This window comes from Brienomyrus brachyistius, chromosome 10 (assembly GCF_023856365.1).
Source record: "Brienomyrus brachyistius isolate T26 chromosome 10, BBRACH_0.4, whole genome shotgun sequence".
Taxonomy (NCBI): domain Eukaryota; kingdom Metazoa; phylum Chordata; class Actinopteri; order Osteoglossiformes; family Mormyridae; genus Brienomyrus; species Brienomyrus brachyistius.
In genome coordinates this window covers 26,108,014-26,127,287 of record NC_064542.1, presented here as the reverse complement: position 1 = coordinate 26,127,287, position 19,274 = coordinate 26,108,014, and the positions used below count along the sequence as shown (strand labels likewise).

At 48.6% G+C, this 19,274-nt stretch overlaps 1 protein-coding gene across 2 annotated transcripts in view; it reads right to left on the bottom strand.

Annotated features, from left to right (window-relative positions):
* Nucleotides 1–360: 360 nt before the first annotated feature.
* The window catches only part of plcb3 (phospholipase C, beta 3 (phosphatidylinositol-specific)), a 38,271-nt gene continuing 19,357 nt past the window's right edge, over nt 361–19,274 (bottom strand). The window contains exons 5-35 of one of the 2 annotated variants that reach the window (XM_049027598.1): nt 18,006–18,149; nt 17,638–17,717; nt 17,458–17,511; nt 17,214–17,286; nt 16,618–16,718; nt 16,128–16,294; nt 15,245–15,391; nt 14,508–14,665; nt 14,332–14,414; nt 14,173–14,257; nt 13,844–14,000; nt 13,448–13,549; nt 13,273–13,343; nt 12,885–12,981; nt 12,258–12,342; nt 11,925–12,049; nt 11,442–11,596; nt 11,114–11,272; nt 10,107–10,206; nt 9,886–9,990; nt 9,707–9,801; nt 9,505–9,619; nt 9,389–9,424; nt 9,176–9,285; nt 8,156–8,262; nt 7,687–7,840; nt 7,525–7,601; nt 6,081–6,170; nt 4,749–4,806; nt 4,118–4,204; nt 361–3,906 (exon numbers count right to left, since the gene is read on the bottom strand). In XM_049027598.1, coding sequence (XP_048883555.1) covers nt 3,604–3,906; nt 4,118–4,204; nt 4,749–4,806; nt 6,081–6,170; nt 7,525–7,601; nt 7,687–7,840; nt 8,156–8,262; nt 9,176–9,285; nt 9,389–9,424; nt 9,505–9,619; nt 9,707–9,801; nt 9,886–9,990; nt 10,107–10,206; nt 11,114–11,272; nt 11,442–11,596; nt 11,925–12,049; nt 12,258–12,342; nt 12,885–12,981; nt 13,273–13,343; nt 13,448–13,549; nt 13,844–14,000; nt 14,173–14,257; nt 14,332–14,414; nt 14,508–14,665; nt 15,245–15,391; nt 16,128–16,294; nt 16,618–16,718; nt 17,214–17,286; nt 17,458–17,511; nt 17,638–17,717; nt 18,006–18,149 — 3,480 coding nt within the window. In that variant the 3' untranslated portion in view covers nt 361–3,603. The remainder of the gene's footprint in view (nt 3,907–4,117; nt 4,205–4,748; nt 4,807–6,080; nt 6,171–7,524; nt 7,602–7,686; nt 7,841–8,155; nt 8,263–9,175; nt 9,286–9,388; nt 9,425–9,504; nt 9,620–9,706; nt 9,802–9,885; nt 9,991–10,106; nt 10,207–11,113; nt 11,273–11,441; nt 11,597–11,924; nt 12,050–12,257; nt 12,343–12,884; nt 12,982–13,272; nt 13,344–13,447; nt 13,550–13,843; nt 14,001–14,172; nt 14,258–14,331; nt 14,415–14,507; nt 14,666–15,244; nt 15,392–16,127; nt 16,295–16,617; nt 16,719–17,213; nt 17,287–17,457; nt 17,512–17,637; nt 17,718–18,005; nt 18,150–19,274) is intronic. The other variant, XM_049027599.1, reaches the window with a different exon arrangement.

The window sequence follows — 19,274 nt, the reverse complement described above, 5'->3', positions numbered from 1 at the left end:
GTTGGGTTTACTTGGAGCTGTCACAGTTGGCTTCCGGCTGACCATTTTGCAATCTTTATTACAATGCCATGTGGCCGATGAGTACCGCGTCAATGACCAGAATCTGAACTTCATGCCCCTGCTGAAACTGCAAGATGGCTCAAGGTTTTTCTTTTTTGTGTGTGTTTTTCGTCTTCGAGGACAGCCGTGCACTGGAGGTTGTGCTACGCCGAAAGCATGTGACATATTCTTGTAGGAAAAAACTTCTGTTGCTCGATTACGGAATTGTTGTGATTCTCATGCTTGCGGTGCTGAGCAGCGTTCATCCCTCTACACATCGGAAGACCGACCTCACAGGCCACGGCGCACTGAAATCAGACATTACGCAAAATTCCTGCATTTATTGAATGTAGTTTATATTATTTTTCAAGACAATAAAAATTACATCCTGAATAATTTTCCCTTTCACAAGACGCACCAATAATTTCTACATACAGTGTTAACATACCAAGTGTCTCTTTCTGATGTACATAGTGACTTAGTAAAAAGCTAAATGCAAGAATGAAAACACAACCACCATGCGTACAATTCAGACAGCTGCTTGTTCACAGACCACACATTCAGTGTCGTAGGACAGGTACTGTGGAAATGTTTCAGCTAGAACAAAACTATAATAAAATAATAATAATAATAAAAGCTTGACCCAGCATTTGCAATAAAAGTCATGGTTCTACCGTTAATGTTCAAACTCTGAAAATGAGCGGTACACTTAATCCTAATTTTATTTTATATATTATATATATAAAATATATATATATATAATCTTATCTAGAATTAAAGAATCCCTTTTATAAGCACTGCCCAGTTTCCAGCCACTAGTCATTTGTAAATGTCATTAAGAACACCCAGTAATTATTAAACACCCAGAGGACACAGCATTTCTTTCAGTTGTTGAACAAGGCTTGACCTTCCTGGATTCAGTAAATGTCAACGCTGGACTTCACGGTGTTTAAAGGCCAGCAGTGGCAAACCCTCGCACCATTACAGTAGGTCAGCCAATCGAATGTATCTAACAACAACGCGTACCTTTCAATTTGCACGAAAATTAATTTGGATTTGGATAACGAACAGCAATCTCCTTTTCGACCAGCAGAGGCGCTGCTGTCAAACTGCGGTATGGATGCACTGGCCTGGCTGGGTATTCTGGAGCTACAGGATGAAGCGTATAAAGGTTCGAGAGTCTCTATTCCAATAGCATGCGCTGTCTGGAGGCCATCTGGTGTAAAGAGTAAAGAGACAATGGATTCCAGCAGTGGTGGACCTAGCATTTCCTACCACAGACAGGACATAGTTGTAATTTTTTGAAGTTTTTGGGACAAACCACATTGATTACACATTGATTACACTTTCAGTCTTTTAAAAAGAAAGACAATAGTTCAAAAACTAATTTACAAAAAGAGCTCCCTTCTCCCAGAGTTAATCTGGAAAAGCACTTTCAGTGACTAATGTGACAGTCATTCAACACCGGACAATAATCTGTAAATCAGCGTGTCTCATTCCGGTCCCCAGGGAGCCCGAGACGATCCCCGCGGTTGCTCCCAGCCACACTGTCCACTGGACACTGGATTGGACTGGGACCGCCCGAGGATTCCTGAGGATCATTTCGAGAAACGCTGCTTTAAATGAGCTAATAGGAGAACATGGAGGACAGAAGCCCCCCCTCCACGATGTAGAGGTTGGACTCCCCCTCCTGGCACCTGCTTCCAAACCAAATGCTACTGCGGAGGATCCTGTTCAAGAACGGTAAACATCAACGGGCAAATAACACAAGATAAACTTTTTCAGAACCACAGATTACACTGACAATTTGGACAAACTAATCTGTTAACCAAACGCCACAGCCGACCGAACACGTCAAATGCATCTGGAAAATAAGCACAAAGCACGTATATCTGGTCCGAAGAAGATTATGTCAGATCTTTCCACTGCAAAGTAACTTGATAGACAGACAGGCAGCAGGTGGGGTGGGGGGGGGGGGTTCAGACATACTCTGGGCCCCCACTCCCTCCATTTCCACCATTAGTCAGTAGTAAAATTCATATTCAAAAACTGAAACAAAACAGTCAGATCACATTAAAACATATAAATTTTTTTTAAAATCTGCTCCGCTTTCTCACTAAATTAGGCACTAAATACATGTCAGAAACAAGACAGAAGTGATGGATGAGCCTATACTGATGCCGATGGAGAGAGCGACCACACTGCAGCTCTGCCCATCTCCCCACGCCTGTCACATGACCCTCCGAAGGGCCGTCTGGAGCTGTATGCCGTGGGGCTGTGTGCATGTGTGATGTCAGCCATAGGGTGGGGAGGGCCAAGCTGCCAGTACAGTCAGTATTACTGTATCTACTGTCCGTCTAGCGTGCAGCATGCAGCTCCGGACCAGGCGGCGCTTGCAGACTGACCCTGTTCTAGCCGACAGCCTGTTCCAGCAGGAATCCACAAGTCACGCATAAATACCCCTTAGCCCCCGCTGCGGGACAGAGGCTGACAGCAGCCACCGTTGCACAGAGACAGATGGGGGGCGGGGGTGATTATAGGCAAGAGGATGGTCTGGTTAGGCAAACTAATGATACAAAAAAAAATATCATCGCGGTGGAATGGGGTACGTGGGCTCCGTATGACATCCATCGGTATGAGGTGACACGCTCTCACAAAGCCAGGGAAGTGCATCGCTACACCGGCCCCGAGGGGCCCACAGTCATCCGATTATGAGGGGGTGGGGCCTGTCACCAGGCCATCAACGTAGGAATACATTATACCCAATCACAGACTTACACAGCTAACCCCAAGCCCAATGTGGCACTTTTTAAGAGAGAGAATTAGTTTCCCGCCAAATGCCTTGTTCATCTCATACATCCAGCAAGAACCCCCCCCCCCCCCCCCCCCCCCCCCCCAGATCCTGAAAACAGCCTACATGTTATGGGTCAACACTGGCTTAACTGCTTGTGATTGGGGGCCCATTTCATTTTCAGATCCACTGTCTAGTGACAATTACAAGACTGTTTTATCATATCAACAGCATTAATGCACTTCTTATTTGTAATGTTTGCTGACTGGTGTCAGAATAACTGGATTATTGTCTTGCCTATAAAAGGATCGGGGTGCAATTCATCATGTAAACAAGTTCTTTCTATGTTATAATATACAACGCAGCCCGGCACTGTCACGAAGCTAAATCGCTAAATTGCTGCAGCCCACCACCTGGTGGCCAAATTTACGCACTACACGCAGGCAATTGCAAAGCTAATAAATAAATACAAATTTACCTCTGAATTAAAATGTGCCCTTCATGTCCACAGTTTTCACCAAGATAAGAGTAAGGATGTCTAACAAGTTAAAACATTCATAGAAACCCAGACCAATGTAAGAGCAAAAAGCTTTGGTAAAAATTCTCAGAAGAATAGCAGTAGCCTGATCAGGGACTAAGGGATTTAAAAAAAAACAACAACAAAAAAATACATTTAGATACTTAAAACAAAATTAAGTAATAGTACTATTTCTAGGTCAGTGAGCATATGGGAGGAGGCATGGAGCAAAGTTTAATGAGAGAATTCTGATAAGCTACACTGACGTGAGCTCGGCCTCTGATAAGACTGGGGTATTGGAGGATGAAGAGTCCACCAATGAGGCGGCGCTATTGTCCAGGGTCTGCCCTTCGTGCCAGCTGCGATTGTGCGGGGAGTACGGAGGCGTGCTGCTGTTCGACGGCGGCCCAGAGCTCGTGCTGTCATTGTTGGAGAGGGAGCCCAGGGCAGCATCGCCCTTCTGCCTCTTCATCTCTAGCTCCCCCTGCAGGTACTGGCAGATTTCCTCTGGCAGTCGCTGCAGCTCAGCATCCATCTCTCTCTCTAGCCGTGCCTGTTGCTAAAGTGGAGAAAGAAAACAGAAGCATCCATCTCGAGAACAGCGGCTTGCACAAGAAAAGCAATAAAACAGTTTTCGTGTGGATGGATGTGTGCGAGGCTGTAACACCTAGAAAAATGTACAAAAAAATCATATGCTGAACCAATTGACAAATGACAGGGGATAACGAGAAGGATGTGGATGGAGGCCGAGGCGAGACCGGAGCACGGACCACAGGGAGCTCCTCATCGACGTGCTGGAGAACCTCCCTCTGACACAGAACCAGCTTATCCTGTCGCTTCTTCTGGGCCTCGTCCAGCTGCGAATGGACAGATGCGGAGGTCAGAGTGCCACTTTTACCCACTGCCAGTTGGACGTCTGGAGCACAGTGTGACTCTAAAGGCAGAAAGGTCACTGCAGACAGTGAAGCACGGGGCTTTAAAGGCCGTGTCTCCAAACCCGGTCCTCTGAGACTCCCTATGGTCCACATTTTTGCTCCCTCCCAGAAACAGAAGCATAAATGTGGACTCTCTGGGGGTCCCCAACGACTGGACTGGGAGACACTACTTTAGGGGACCAGCTTCCTGTGGCTTCCTGTATGCTGTTGCTTATGTGCAGCGTTTGTCTGCTACAGGTAAGCCAGTGCTGCACTCACAGCGAAATACAGTATAAGCGGAGACAGACGCATTTTCCCCTTGATTCTGACAAACAGCGAACAGACGAAAAATTAGATAAAAGCTGGAGACAGAGGGCTTTGTGGGCACAGCTGGCCTCGGGAGGGTCCAGCGCACACCGGCAAAGACCACGGCCGGGCAGAGACCCGACAGGACCAGCTCGGCCCGGGTTCGGTCAGCAGGACTCACTTTGCGCAGCGAGTTGACAGACTCTGAGATGTGTTTCCTATTGATCTCATTCAGCTCCCTGGAGGAAGAAAGGAAAGAAACGTGTGTGTGAAACTGGCAACAGATTGTCATGCAGATGGATGGGGTGCGGGGGGGGGGGGGGGTGAATAATAAGAGCAATAACAAGTGGATGGGAAAGATGCCACAGGGAAGGCGGGCAAGATTAATGTTAAGGCCTCGTGTGAGCAGAGAGAGACACAACAGCTGAAAACCAGGATGCCAGTGTGGCACGATGGGACATCAGGGCACAGACCAGCATGTGGCTTCGCAGGGTAGGACTTCGTGCCTGTGATCAGAAGGTTACTGGTTCAAACCCCTTGACTGGCAGAATGATGGCTACCACTGGGCCCTGGAATAAGCCCTTAACCCCAGTTACTCCAGGGACACTGGCTGACCCCGATCTCTGACCCTCACTTGTAGATCCCTTGGGACAAAAACATCTGCCAATCAAATGTACAGAAAGCCAGCAGGTGCACGTTGCACCAGGCCAGTCAGGCAGCTGCACATGCTTGGCATAGTTGCCCAGTTCCAACATTACAGCTGATGCATTCTGGGTAAGGTGAACAATCTCCGACCTCAGGCAGAGAAAATGCAAACGCTGAGCACTTGCATGAGTGACAAACAACCGAAATCATACGTTTTAACCTAAGAAGTGGAGCATGACAGTCATGTCGTGACTGCAGCTTGGCATTAAATAACCAACAGCTGTCTGCTCCCTGCAGTGGGGAAGTCAGTTCCTGGACTCTGGTCCAAGCAGAGCCTGGTGACAGGAACCCAGGGGGCCATGCGGCTCCCCCCCCTTCTGCTGGACTAGAGGAGACTGACCGGACACTCAGGCCCTACAACCTCTCAGAACGACAACCAGTTCCAGACTGGGATTCTCAGTGGGGATTCTGTCACTAAAAATACTTACATCCTCTTTAGAATGTTCTATGAAACACGGGATGACATTCCTGCGCGAAAATCGCATTTAAACCTGCAATTGGGGAGGGATCATGTAGCAGGTCAAAGTCCAGGAACGGGAGGATAACAGCAGGGGCTCTCACAGGATTATTTTAGGGTGGGGGAGCATAGGAGGGGTCCACCTTATCATTAGCCAATGAGATGCTTTGAACTGGTGAGTGACAGAGGAGGTGGCACAGGTGAGCCAATCAGCTTTCAGGTGGAGCAAGTGCCCGTGAGAGCCTGCCTCTGTATGAAACTAAATGAAGAAGGTTCTGCAGCTGGGCTGGTCCACCTAGACCCCATGGCTGATGCCAGCTTTGGCTTCAGGTGACTCCCACATAAACTTACGCGTCTGCCTTATCACGTTCCTTGTTCTTGGCCTCACTTATACTGTTGTGTCGCTTCCTGTCCAGAATCTTCTGCAGTTCCTTCTTCTCTCTAAGGCAGAAAGCAGAACCACATTTCAGTTTCCCATCAAAGTATGTAAAAACTAGAAAAGTGGAAAATTGAAGTGAAATTTATCATTACGATCCAAATCAGTAGCTGCTCCCCCCCAACTGAAATCGCACCTCTTCAAACAGCATTATGACGATTTCTATGCATGTAATAGAACCTGCAATCAAAATTTAATGTAGGCTAACATCAGTCCCATAAAACCTCATTTTTCTGCCTAACATCAGTCCCATAAAACCTCATTTTTCTGCCTGACATCAGTCCCACAAAACCTCATTTTTCTGCCAGTCTAACATCAGTCCCACGAAACCTCATTTTTCTGCCAGTCTAACATCAGTCCCATAAAACCTCATTTTTCTGCCTAACATCAGTCCCATAAAACCTCATTTTTCTGCCTAACATCAGTCCCACAAAACCTCATTTATCTACCAGCCTAACATCAGTCCCATAAAACCTCATTTATCTACCAGCCTAACATCAGTCCCATAAAACCTCATTTTTCTGCCTAACATCAGTCCCATAAAACCTCATTTTTCTGCCTAACACCAGTCCCATAAAACCTAATTTTTCTGCCTGACATCAGTCTTTTGGTTTGACGTCTTGCTTGTATTTCTTTTAAACACCCAAAAATAAAAATGAGACAAAAGGAGGGATAAAAGAAAAGTAAAATCTATAAACAAAGCCTTTTGATAAAGAGCCCTGTGTCTACCTCCCTCGATCTGCAGTGCGGACATCAGGGTTAAACACAGAACCATTCCGCAGTGAGAAGAGTGTCACTGTAATAGTTCGCAGGAGTTTATAGGCAAAAGGGAAAAGGAGGAACTACATATGGATAGAAAACATATATAAAGATAAACTCTAAAATTTATAAATTCATGTTTACATAAAAAGTAAAATGTTTTATACAAATTAGCACACTTTTTCACCATGAACAGTACTGTGCAAAAGTCTCAGGCAATCAATAACGTTCACAAAAAATTATTTAACCAACCAAGTTAATTTCACCACCAGCTCACCTAATTTACCCGAACACATGAAACGGCCGAGGTGCCTCTGAGGAGAGGTTTGGGAACTGAAGCGATGTTCTAGCCGGCCAACAAGATATCAGTAACTTTTTGGAGAGCAGAAGAACTTCTTCTTACTTCTTACTATTATTGTGTTACTGTTAATTTCCATGTATTCTCATGTTAAATCGTGTTTCTCAGCAAATATAGACTATTATCATTATACATCATTTTTGACCGCCCAGCCCTTTTGCACAGTGATGTACGGCCATCATCCCTAACGTCACACTGTGTGGGAATTAGTCTGCAGCTGAACACGCAGACGCTGCTCCTACTTCTCGCAGACGTCCTTCAGCTTCTTCAGCTGCGTGACCTGGCTCTCCTGTGCCGTCTCCTTCAGCTTCTCAAAGGCCTGAAGTGAGGAGGGAGCAAGGTGACACATCTGCTGCCAGACGGAGAGGGACATGTGGGGGTACGGGCTGGGGCGAGACCCGCACCTCTTTGAGGTGAGCCGCTTTCCTCTCTCTCTCCAGTTGGTGCTGCACCTGCCGCAGCTGCAGCAGCTCCTGCATCTGCCACTCGCGCAGCTTCAGTGTCTGCTTCTTCAGCTCTACCTCCAGGGCCTTCAGCTCCTTGGGTTCCAGGGGCTCCCTGAAGGCCCAGAAGGTCCCATTAAATGCTGGGGGTCATGTGCACAAGGCTGCTCGACAATACATGGATCACACACACACACACACACACACACACACACACACACACACACACACACACACACACACACACACACACACACACACACACACACAGACTGAACAAACTAGTAATAAAGGCATACTGGCACATGCACAAAGACATGGATACCGGAGTGCAGTCATAGGCAAGGCAGCACCCCTACCAGCCCTTGATGAGGTCCCTCCCACCCGTGACAGGCCCCGCCCACCCGTGACAGGCCCCGCCCAGTCTCACTTCTTCAGGCTGCCTTTATATTTCTTCTCCATCTGGCTGCGCCGTCTCTGCGACTCTGACTCCAGCTGGCTGCTGCGAGCGCGCTGCTCCTTATTGAGGGCACTCACCTGTGCATTTTCACACACACACACACACACGTTTGTATTCATATCTTTGTGGGGACTCTCCATTCATTTCTATGGACATAACCCTACCCAGCCCTAACCTCAACCATAAGTCACTAAGCAGGTTCCCACAATATAATACATACATAACTACACACATACACACACAAATGCAGACACATACACACAAACATGCAGACAAACAGACACACACAGCACTTGGTCATATCTGCCAGTTGTCCCAGTCGGTTGATGTGTATATTTGTGTGGGCCCCCAGTATACGTGTATGTGTACCACATTCCATCCATTTTCCATACCTACTTGTCCTATGCAGTCGTGCTAGTCCAGTGCTTATCTAAGAAGTGGATAGGCAGCGCAGGGAATAACCCAGGAGGGCACACCAACCAATCACGGGGCACACCAACCAATCACGGGGCACACCAACCAATCACGGGGCACACCAACCAATCACGGGGCACACCAATCAATCACTGGGCACACCAACCAATCACGGGGCACACCAACCAATCACGGGGCACACCAACCAATCACGGGGCACACCAATCAATCACTGGGCACACCAACCAATTACGGGGCACACCAACCAATCACTGGGCACACCAACCAATTACGGGGCACACCAACCAATCACGGGGCACACCAATCAATCACTGGGCACACCAACCAATCACAGGGCACACCAACCAATCACAGGGCACACACACACATGCACAGATACACACAGATATATAGACAGACACACAGACACACAAACACAGACACACCATTCATGCCAATGGACTATACTGGCAGCTCCGATTCACCTCAGAGTGCCCCCCCTTTCTGAGGTGACCACGGCGCCGCCCCTTCCACCCCCATCCGCGCAGACCTGAGCCGGCCACCACAGTGCCTGACCTTCTTGAGGTGTTTCTTGCGCAGCTCCTTCAGCTCCTTACACTGCTTCTTCAGGAGCTTCAGGTATGACTTGTGCTGCTTGAGCTCCTCCATGGACTGGGGGGCGATGTCTGAGGAACACACACAGGAGCCGGTGACCGGGGGGGATACGGTGGGATCGGATGCCAATATGGTACGTGACGCGCCTGCAGAAAGCGTCCAAATGGACCGTACCTGCCATGACGGTACCAATGAGGTCTTCTTTCTGTGCTGAAATAACGCACACAATCATTAGCATATTAATCTAATAAAAACTCGGCACAGGGGGCGCTATAGAGCATAAGCAGTACCTGCAGGGGGTAAGTCGGGAATAGGCTGAGGGATGGGCTGAGGGATGAAAACTCCGTCCACCTGCGGGGGGGACGGTTCACACCGCTCTCCTTCCTGTGGCTCCTTCTCCACCATCTGTAAGAAATACAGATGCCGCTACAGGACACTGACAAGCTTGTCAGCCTCTGGACGTACGCAAAGATGCAAAAGCGGGGCCTCCACCTCGTTATTGTCCTCGATGAGGGCGGCCAGCTGCCTCTCCCTCTGTTGTAGCAAGCTGACGTGCTTGATGGGGTTGGTAAGCGCCTCGGCGTACTCTGGGGACAGGCAGCGGTGGGGGAGTTACCGCGCGAGCGGCCCAAACACAGGCAGTATAGCTGGATGGGCGGAGGAGGACTCACCCTGGTGCTCATTGGGGATATAGTCCTGGGCCTCAGTGTAGACCAGCAGGGAGGCAAGAAGCAGCGGTTGGTTCAGATCATTCTTCAGGCTGATGTAGTGGTACCCTGAAAAACACACAGGGCTTAACCAGAGCACAGGCTGAGAGTGGAGGGTGGAGTACGGGTGACGGAGCAGGCAGAGCAGGGAAGCAGGAGACAGGATGCGTAGGACGGGCGCCCACCTGGCCGGATGGCAGACACCGGCAGGATGCGGTGGCCGATGAACTTGCCGTTCTCCTCATATACCGCTACCCTCAGGGAAGCCAGGGTGGGCAGCACTACCTGGGGGAAGGACGTGAGGAACCCGCTGAAGAAACAGGAACCGGCGTGCCACACAAAGTCAACGGGATGTCAAGGGACAAGGGGAGAAGATAACACTACAGGCAGGGTCCGAAATTAACTCTGTGACTCATCGGCCAGGGTGGCCGGTAGATGAGAAAAGTCCACTGGGCGCGTCATAATAATAAATTGTCGTTTTGAGTCACATATATATTTGTTTTTGTTTTAAAGGGTGCCTTACTCCCTGTAAAGAATCGCCACAGCACTTTTAATTAGATTGATGGTAACTAGCAGCAGACTGGCAGCAAGTGACAGTTACTCGCATTCTGCGAAGACCGGCCTCTGCCTCTGATTGGCTGCGGATTGTTGTTCAGTTACGGTCATTAGTATATGGTTGGTTAATAAGCTTAGAGAAAAATTGCCAGGCTCATATAGGCAAACAGAGGCAGAGTAAGGGTGGCCCTTCACAGAACGTGTGTGCGTGTGTGTGTGTGTGCGTGCGTGTGTGTGTGTGCGTGTGTGTGTGTGCGTGTGTGTGTGTGCGTGCGTGCGTGTGCGTGCGTGTGTGTGTGTCTCAAACTCAGACACAGAGGACAGAAGCAGAATGCCTGTGTTTTTTATCACGTGACATTTGGTATAAAGGTTCACTGGCCAGTGTGGCGGATAGGCTCCTGGGATTTCCTTGCCAAATAGAAAATCTACCCACATTGGTACCTGGTGGATGTTCATTTCAGACCCTGACTGCTTGACTGCTACAGTATCTCACTGGGCACACCAGCTTAGCCATGCTGGAAAGATGCATGGTGACTGATGGAGTTCGGCACCAATATAGTCAACCTACAGCCTCCTTGATGGGTTTCACCATCCGTTTAGAGCTGCTGTGAGTCGGTGAAAGGAGGAGCGTCGCTACCTTGTTGAAGACGGTCTCTTCCTCCCACACTGGGTCCAGGGAGTTCCCGTTGGAGGTCTTGGTGCGGAATTTGCGCTTGGTGTCGACGGGTAGGCCGAACATATCCACCTCCACGTACACGCCAACCTTCTTATCACACAGGAACTGGCCTGAGATCACCTGATAAGATTGACACAGCGAGAGGCCAATGAGAGGCCAGTGAGCGAATGAGCCAATGAGAGGTCAGTGAGCGAATGAGCCAATGAGAGGTCAGTGTAGACAAAACAAAACAGGAGTGTAAAAGGACGGAGGGATTATGCAGCCCAAGCCACCCGGCCGCAGCCCTCACCCTGATCTTGACGGTGTTGGCGACGATGCCATCCACGATGTTCTCGGTGAAGGGGTCGAAGTGTTTATCGGCGCGCCGCATGAACTCCGGTTTGAGCACGTAGCCGCAGCGACCGTTATACTCGAACACACCCATGTTCAGCTGCATGGGCAGGTCTGAGTGAGGGAGGCGGAGAAGGAAAACACAGTAAAAACATCTCCAGACGTGGAGTGCATAGTGGCATGATAAGCGAATTACATCAGGATTGGGGACAAAAAGCCTTCGACATCTTAAAACCTCAACATCTTAAAATCAGCTTATTAATTGAAACCACCCCCTGAGGGATAATATAAATCACCTCAGATTCCTCAACTCAGATATGTGTTAGAGGAGCAGCAAGAAAGGACACTGACACTCTGAAATAGCAGGGAAGCTAAAAAAAAAAGGCAGCTTACTGAGCGAGGAGCGACAGTACCGGAGTACAACACAAGGCTCGGGACTCACCGAGAGTCTGGAAGTTGAGTGCCACCATCTGGCAACCCATATTCCAAAAGATCTGCGGCATGTAGTTTGAAGAATCCACCCTGGTCCCCTTAGGGTAGATTCGACTTAGCTGCTTCTTATTGTATCTGTACGAAAGCAGCTAAGGGCCTCTGCGGAGATACATAGACACACAGAACGCCATTGGGGACAGGAAAACGTACGGAGGCACTGGGAAGTCAACACACTTCCTAATGGAAAGGTAAGAGCAGACGGGGAATCACGAGGAAGAGGAGAGGAGAGAGATGGCTAAACGAACTTCCAACCAGAGCTGTATTTGCGACGTTTCAAGGATACTCCACAAATTCAATCGGGGAACTTTTAAGTGTGTCCATGCCTTTGGTCTCCACAAAGGAGGACATCTCGAAGAACTTGTTCCTGTCTGTGGGACGTAGACATGGTGATGATTGGTATGGAACATCAGGACAAGGCAGACACTTCCTAATACTTCATACTTATCTTCTAAGAATCTTAAAGAATTTTAAAGACATCAACTCCTGATGAAAACACATATAGTATTAGAAATAAGCATGAATGTAGGCTGATTTACATGTACTGTTACGATGAAGGAGCAGTAAATATTTAAATCGCAACAGTAATCCCACAAACACTGGCAATGAAAACTACGGGAGTTGACAGGAATAATTAACACTGATGGCTCAATATCTTCTTTTAATACAAGCAGCCGGTACTCAGCCAATGACAACGAATGACTACAAAGAAATATGAAAACGATTCAAATCACACACACACGGAACAACCGTGGTAAGACGGTGAGGTCATATTGCTGTTAAAGTCTGAGTGACGATTAGGTGACCCATTTTGGCAGCAAATATGAAATATGAAAAATGACACTTTGGGTGGGTGAGGAACGAGGTCACCGGTGCAGGGGGGTTAGGGACCAGCCCGTCGCGAAGGACTCACTGCGCGCCACTTGGAAGGTCTTAAACTTCACCGGCTCTATGTAGTTCACCAAGTTCGACATCTCCTCCGTGGCGTTGACCTCACTACTCGCCGTGCCCTGTGATCGAGAGATGACAGGGAAGGAGATCATGATTATCTGCTACTCTGTGATTTATAACGGCGACTGGGACAGAGAAATATAACCGTGACATTTCAATGTATTTTTGGCAACATAAACTGAAATGCTTTTGAAAGCCTGTTACGTAAAAAAAAAAAAATACCTGCCAGAATTCTTACCTGTCAGAAAACATACCTGTGAGAATTCTTACTAGAATGCTTTGAGAGCCAGGTCACACTCAATGACAGAGGTGACAATAGGAGCCGGGGGGGGCTCCAGCAGACATCCTACCTCGTCAGTCTTGATGTTCTTCAGGTCCATCACCTGCTCTTCATCTTCCTCTTCTTCACTCTCTGCGTAACCTTGATCGTAAAACCAAAGGTCATTCCTTCTGCCTGCACCACAACAAACTCTACGGGCACCTCACCCTGCCGTCTCCCAGCCCCTGTCACTCTGAGCTACGCACCAATCGACTTGCGGGGTTCGCTATCCTTGACCATTCCCTCAGCCAGCTTCTCCTCCCCATTGGACAGTAGCTGCCCTGCCTCCCCATCATTCAAAGACCAATCTAGAGACACATGATGATATGACATAATACAACATCATGACATTTTGAAAATCAATATAGTTTGTGGGATAACATTTTTCACGTTTATGATAACAGCTAAATATTGTCCCATCAGATTAACTGTTTTACTTTTGCGTTACAAATACACCAATTAAACATTGCATAAAATGAGTCTTTTTTATGGTCAGTGTGGAGCACCTTATAGCCCGATAAGGAGGAGAACCCGGGACAAAAGCCCTGCCCAGCCAACCAAACAGGAAGTGGAAGGGAAGGCCGCCGCGGAGTAGGCCTCACCGTTGTTTGGAGAGGCCTGCTCTGTTGTCTCGCCACCCTCTTCTTTGCGCCTCACGCTGCCCCTGCTGGAGGGCCGGTGGTGGTGCTTCTTCTTGTTCTTAATGAGTATTTTCCCCATCAGGTCTTGGGGGGATGGCAGGGGATGACCTGGGACCAGCTGTGGGCGGAGAGTACAGTACAACATTATCATGAATCGCTAAGATGGTGACGAGGAGAATCACTGCTTCCCTTAAACGCAGCCAGCTTAAGTTTTCGGATTGTTTCACTGATGCTGCTACTCAAGCGTCAGCTCCGATCACCTGGTCCTAATGGAGCAGGGACCAACTCACCGGGTACTTCTCCAGCGGATCGATGAGCAGCGCATCTCCAAATATCGTGCGGCAGTACTCCGCCATCTTTGCCTGTTGTTTTGCACTGAGGGCAGAGAGAAGGGCTGAGACAAAAATTCACATCATCCCGCCACTTTGTCGGCCAGGATCTGTACTTACGAGTCCACGTGATTCTCGAACGAGAGGATGAGGGGATACTGGGACGTCTTAAATGCACTTTCGGCGATCGCCTCGATCACTTCCTGCAAGAGGGGGACACGTTGGTGGGCTCAGACCAGAACGGACAGGCTGTCGGCCACGCTCGAGCAGTAAGGGGGTGGGAGTTGCGGAGGCACCTTGAAGGAGATCTCAGTGGTCATGGTGAAGCCGTGCGTGATGTAGGGCTCCTCCTCCGGTGGCCGACCCTTCCAGCAGTCCAGCTCGATACAGCGACACCCGGTGAGCAGAACCTGCCGGTACATCTCCACAGAGGACAGCCCCGTGAGCTGGCCCACTGTCGGAGACGACGCATCGTCAACGTCAAAGTCAACATCAAAGTCATTATGCAGTCTGCAAGCCACACCCACCCTGAGGCTGGTCCCACCCCCAAAAAACAAACTCTCCGCAATACCGTCAATACTATTTTAACACTAAAAATAACAAAATATATATTGCTGATGATGCTTATCATTAAGCTATACAATTATATAATAAATAAAAACATGGGGCGGCATGGTGGTGCAGTGGTTAACACTGTTGCCTCACACCTCTGGGACCCGGGTTCGAGTCTCCGCCTGGGTCACATGTGTGTGGAATTTGCATGTTCTCCTCATGTCGTCGTGGGGTTTCCTCCGGGTACTCCGGTTTCCCCCCACAGTCCAAAAACATGCTGAGGCTAATTGGAGTAGCTAAATTGCCCGTAGGTGTGCATGTGTGAGTGAATGGTGTGTGAGTGTGCCCTGCGATGGGCTGGCCCCCCATCCTGGGTTGTTCCCTGCCTCATGCCCATGCAGTAAGCAACATGGACAACATGTGACTCTTCTCTTGCCCCATGAGGGGATAAGCACCACCTGCAGGCTGTATGGGGAAGCACCTGTGAGGTAAGTGTTGTGGGAGGAGTTGATGAAGTAGTGAGAGAGCGGCTGGGTCATGTCGTCCAGGATGTCCAACTTCTCTGGGGGCACGATGGAGTTCTCCTCTCCTCCCAGATACTGGCTGAAGCCCGTTAATGAGATCTGGTCTGTGACGGGAGGCAAAAACCAGGGTCACACACATGCATGAGGCTGCCTGTAATCCGGGGACTGCGGATCATTTCTAAATCTCTCTCAATGAACTGGGAAGGGGAAGAAGAAGAATTTTATCTGGAAGTATCACCTCAAAGGGCCAGTTCTTCCGGGTGTCCAATTACTGTGAGAGCAGAGCAGGGTATAGCGGTGCGTGCACACACACACACACACACACACACACACACGTATGCAAACACACACACACACACACACATACATACATGCATACACACGCACGCATATACACACAGACACACACACACACATGCACACACAAATGCACAGACACACACACACATGCGCGCACATGTAGGGTATACCTATCCTTATGGGGCCTGCTAATTCACTTCTATGGGAAAAATGCTAATGCTAACTATGACAACCTTAACCCCCATCCAGCACTATCCATAACCATAAGTAACCAAACAAAGGTTCAGTTTTTTCATAGCAGTCACCGAATTTTATAAAATAGAGTTTCCCCTTATGGGGACTGGATATTTATCACGTTATGGGGACATTGTGCCCCCATAAGGATAGGTATACCCGCTCGCATATACACACACACGCTTGCACACACACATGCTTGAACACATGCGCACACACACACACACACACGTACATGCACACACACCTGCATACACACACACACACACACACACACACACACACACACACACACAGGCACCTCACCGCGTTCCAGCTGATTGCTGGTGGTCTCGTGCTTCTCCATCAGCTGCCGCATCTGCTCCCTCTTCAGAGGTGGGTACAGCACCTCGTTCAGGCGTGAGTCACGCTGCCGCTTGTTCACAAAGTCTAGGAGCTGGTCCAGAGACAGGAAGGGCTTCCCCTTCGAGCCGCTGAGGGCCGCGGGGGAACCGGGCAAGGAGGGAAGAAGATAAATGAAATTGCCACAAGAGAGGACAAGCCAGGCTGATAATTAACAATTCCAGGTTTGACAATTCCAGGTTTTATTTATTTTTGCAAAATTTATTTGTTGTCAACATACAAAGGATCACAAACGTTAAGATTAAAAAGTATCGTCTGAGCACATGAAAGTAAAGTGACAGAAGTCAAGTGTACATGCACAAGCGTGTATACACGTACAGAGACACAGACACACGCACAGACGCACAAACACACGCACAGAGACACAGACACACGCGAACTGGCTCTGACTCACAGTTCCACAAAGATGCGCTCTATCTCGGGCCTTCGGCACAAGTTGTTGATGAAGTTCTGGAATCTCTCCCAAGTAAACTCATCTGCTTTAATCCCCTCAGCCTGAAGAAAAGCCCGGAAAATAAAAGGTAGAACAGGAGTACGAGGGAAAGGTCAGAACAAAGCCTGCATGAACAGGTTACCTGCTAAGGGAAGATAAACAGTACAGCTAGCTTACTCTAGAAAAGCCTCGCTAGGTGAACTATAATGGTAAATAATACATAATTAACTATACTGTAAATATCTATGACATATAAAAAATAATGGTTTAAACATGCCAAATTACATTACACCAGCAGGAGGCGCCATATTCCAATAAAACGCATGTGTACAAGGAAGCTGAAGAGCATTGAATTTCCCTTGGTATCCTTGGTGATGGTCTGCAGAGCTTAGGGAGGGGTGACTGTGCCTCAGTAGGTTGGGAAGTTGACTGGGCAAAGCTTCAAGGGTAAAAGGGGGTGGGGCTTAACCCAGCCTATCACACCTCAACGAGACAGTCGGGTGGTAAGCTAACCACGTCACAGGGGACAGATCGACGGGCGATCGGTTACCGCTCACCCGATTTGTGACAAGGCCGCACTGCTCCAAGGCCGTCTCCACGCGTTTCTTATCAGAGAACATCTTCAGGATGCTGTGGCCAAAAACGGAAATGGTCAAGGCAAGATGAAGTGAGGGAGAGAGAGAGAAACGAAAGATAAAGCGGGGGAGGCAGAAACGAAAGTGGGAATGAAAGCAGAAGCTCGCGTCAGGTACGACCGCAGTCACACGGTCACAGAGCGGGCTAAACGGCCCCAAGTCCCACCTTTTTACCGGGATCTTGCTGTCTTGGTTTATTTGCAGCTTTAACTTTGTATACCTGATGGCACAGGGGAAGAGAAAGAGTGAACAGCTCTAATTTGATTTCTTTTACTCTGTTAATCCCGTCTCGTTAGAGGGATTTAGGGGGATAAGGAGACACACACACACACAAATACACACTTACGCTTTGAAGAGGAACGTGTTGCGGGAGACATTCTGGGACAGGATGTTGGTGGCCAGTTTGAACAGCTCCTCGGTCCACACCTGAACACACATGCATCATCATCATCATCATCATCATCGTCGTCATCACCGCCACCTACCCCATTCTGCACAGCCAAAGTATGCCAAGAAAACCACTGGCAAGAAGTGGCCGGCACATCGACACCGCAAAGACGGATGGATAGGGCAGAGGGAGGAAAGAAACGCGTGAGAGGTGAAGGAATATCAGGAGGTAAAAAGAGAGGAGTGACTCAGAGGGAGAGAAACGTAATAAAGCACCGACTTTCAGCTACCGAACCTGCGACGGCAATCGCAATAAACCTTCAGTACCTTGGCTATGTCTTCTTGCATGGCCTGAAAGTTCAGGAAGGTGACATTGACAAGGTCAGTCCCGTGGACCACTGTCAACAACTTGCCCTCCACGGAGCTGCCATCCCCTTTGCCGAAGCCCAGGACCTCTCGCACCCGAGCATCCTGCAGGGAGATGGGCGGCATGAAGTGCAAGTCGCATTTGGGCAGAGGGCATGCAGAAAGCGTCACATGCGGGCTCCCCCCTCTCAGAGAGGAAGCACTTCACGCTCACCATTGCAGGGCGCTGACAACTTCTTGCATAAGAGGGGCTTAACGAAAGCAAAAACCTCAACTGAACCACAACACACAAAAGGGCCACTTTTATTCATCTGCAATTGTTCAGTTGGGCACAGCTGTGCCTTTGGTGCCACACTGCCCTGTCTTCAGAGATACTGTCTTCATGCTCGAGCCGCCATAAATATTAAGACAGAGACGTTATCGATGACACCCGCCATTGCAAAACGGCAGGCGAATGTTGCCACAGGTCCTTTTGTCTTCCACATACTCAGAGTATGATATTTCAAGAACCAATCGCATTCTATTGGTATGCATCTCTAATTAATTGTTGAGATAATAAAGTTAATTAATTACCAGTAGAGGTTTCTGTGCCGGGTGGGTTTTACCGTAGAGATTGGTAGAGAGAGAGGTGCTGATCAAAGTCTTTACTTTCTCAACTACTCCAGAAAAGTAGGAAGAAAGTTCATTTCCTTGTGTCCTAGTCTATTTCTAAACCACGAGAACTAGGCAACCTTATTAAGTAATTAGTTTCACCGACAGACTATACTGCACAAAGATAGTGCACGGTTAACCTCTTTCCTTTGCCCATGTAAAAGTTAACCCATTAACCCAAAGAAACACCACAGAAGCCCATTGCCACTGAAAAGTTTGAAGGATCCATGAGCACGTTGGTCAATCTGCGCTAATATCTGGATGCAGAGAGAAAGGTTTACCCAGAAGAACATGGTGAAGACCAGGCAGCACTCCTCCTGCTGCATCTCCTCCTTACCCATCATCCACATCAGCGAAACACTAACACTGTCATTTAGCGAAAATAATCGATGACTCGGAGGCTGATAACCATAAAGCAGCATTTCATGGTCATATGAACCATTAATGAAGCCACAGGTGGCGAAGGAGATGCGGGAGACAAATAATAACAGAAGTAATGTGATTCTCCTCGTCCCTCACCGTGTCAATCTCAGTCAATCTCGGTTTCTGTGGCGGTAGCCTAATGAGCTGCACGGTCCC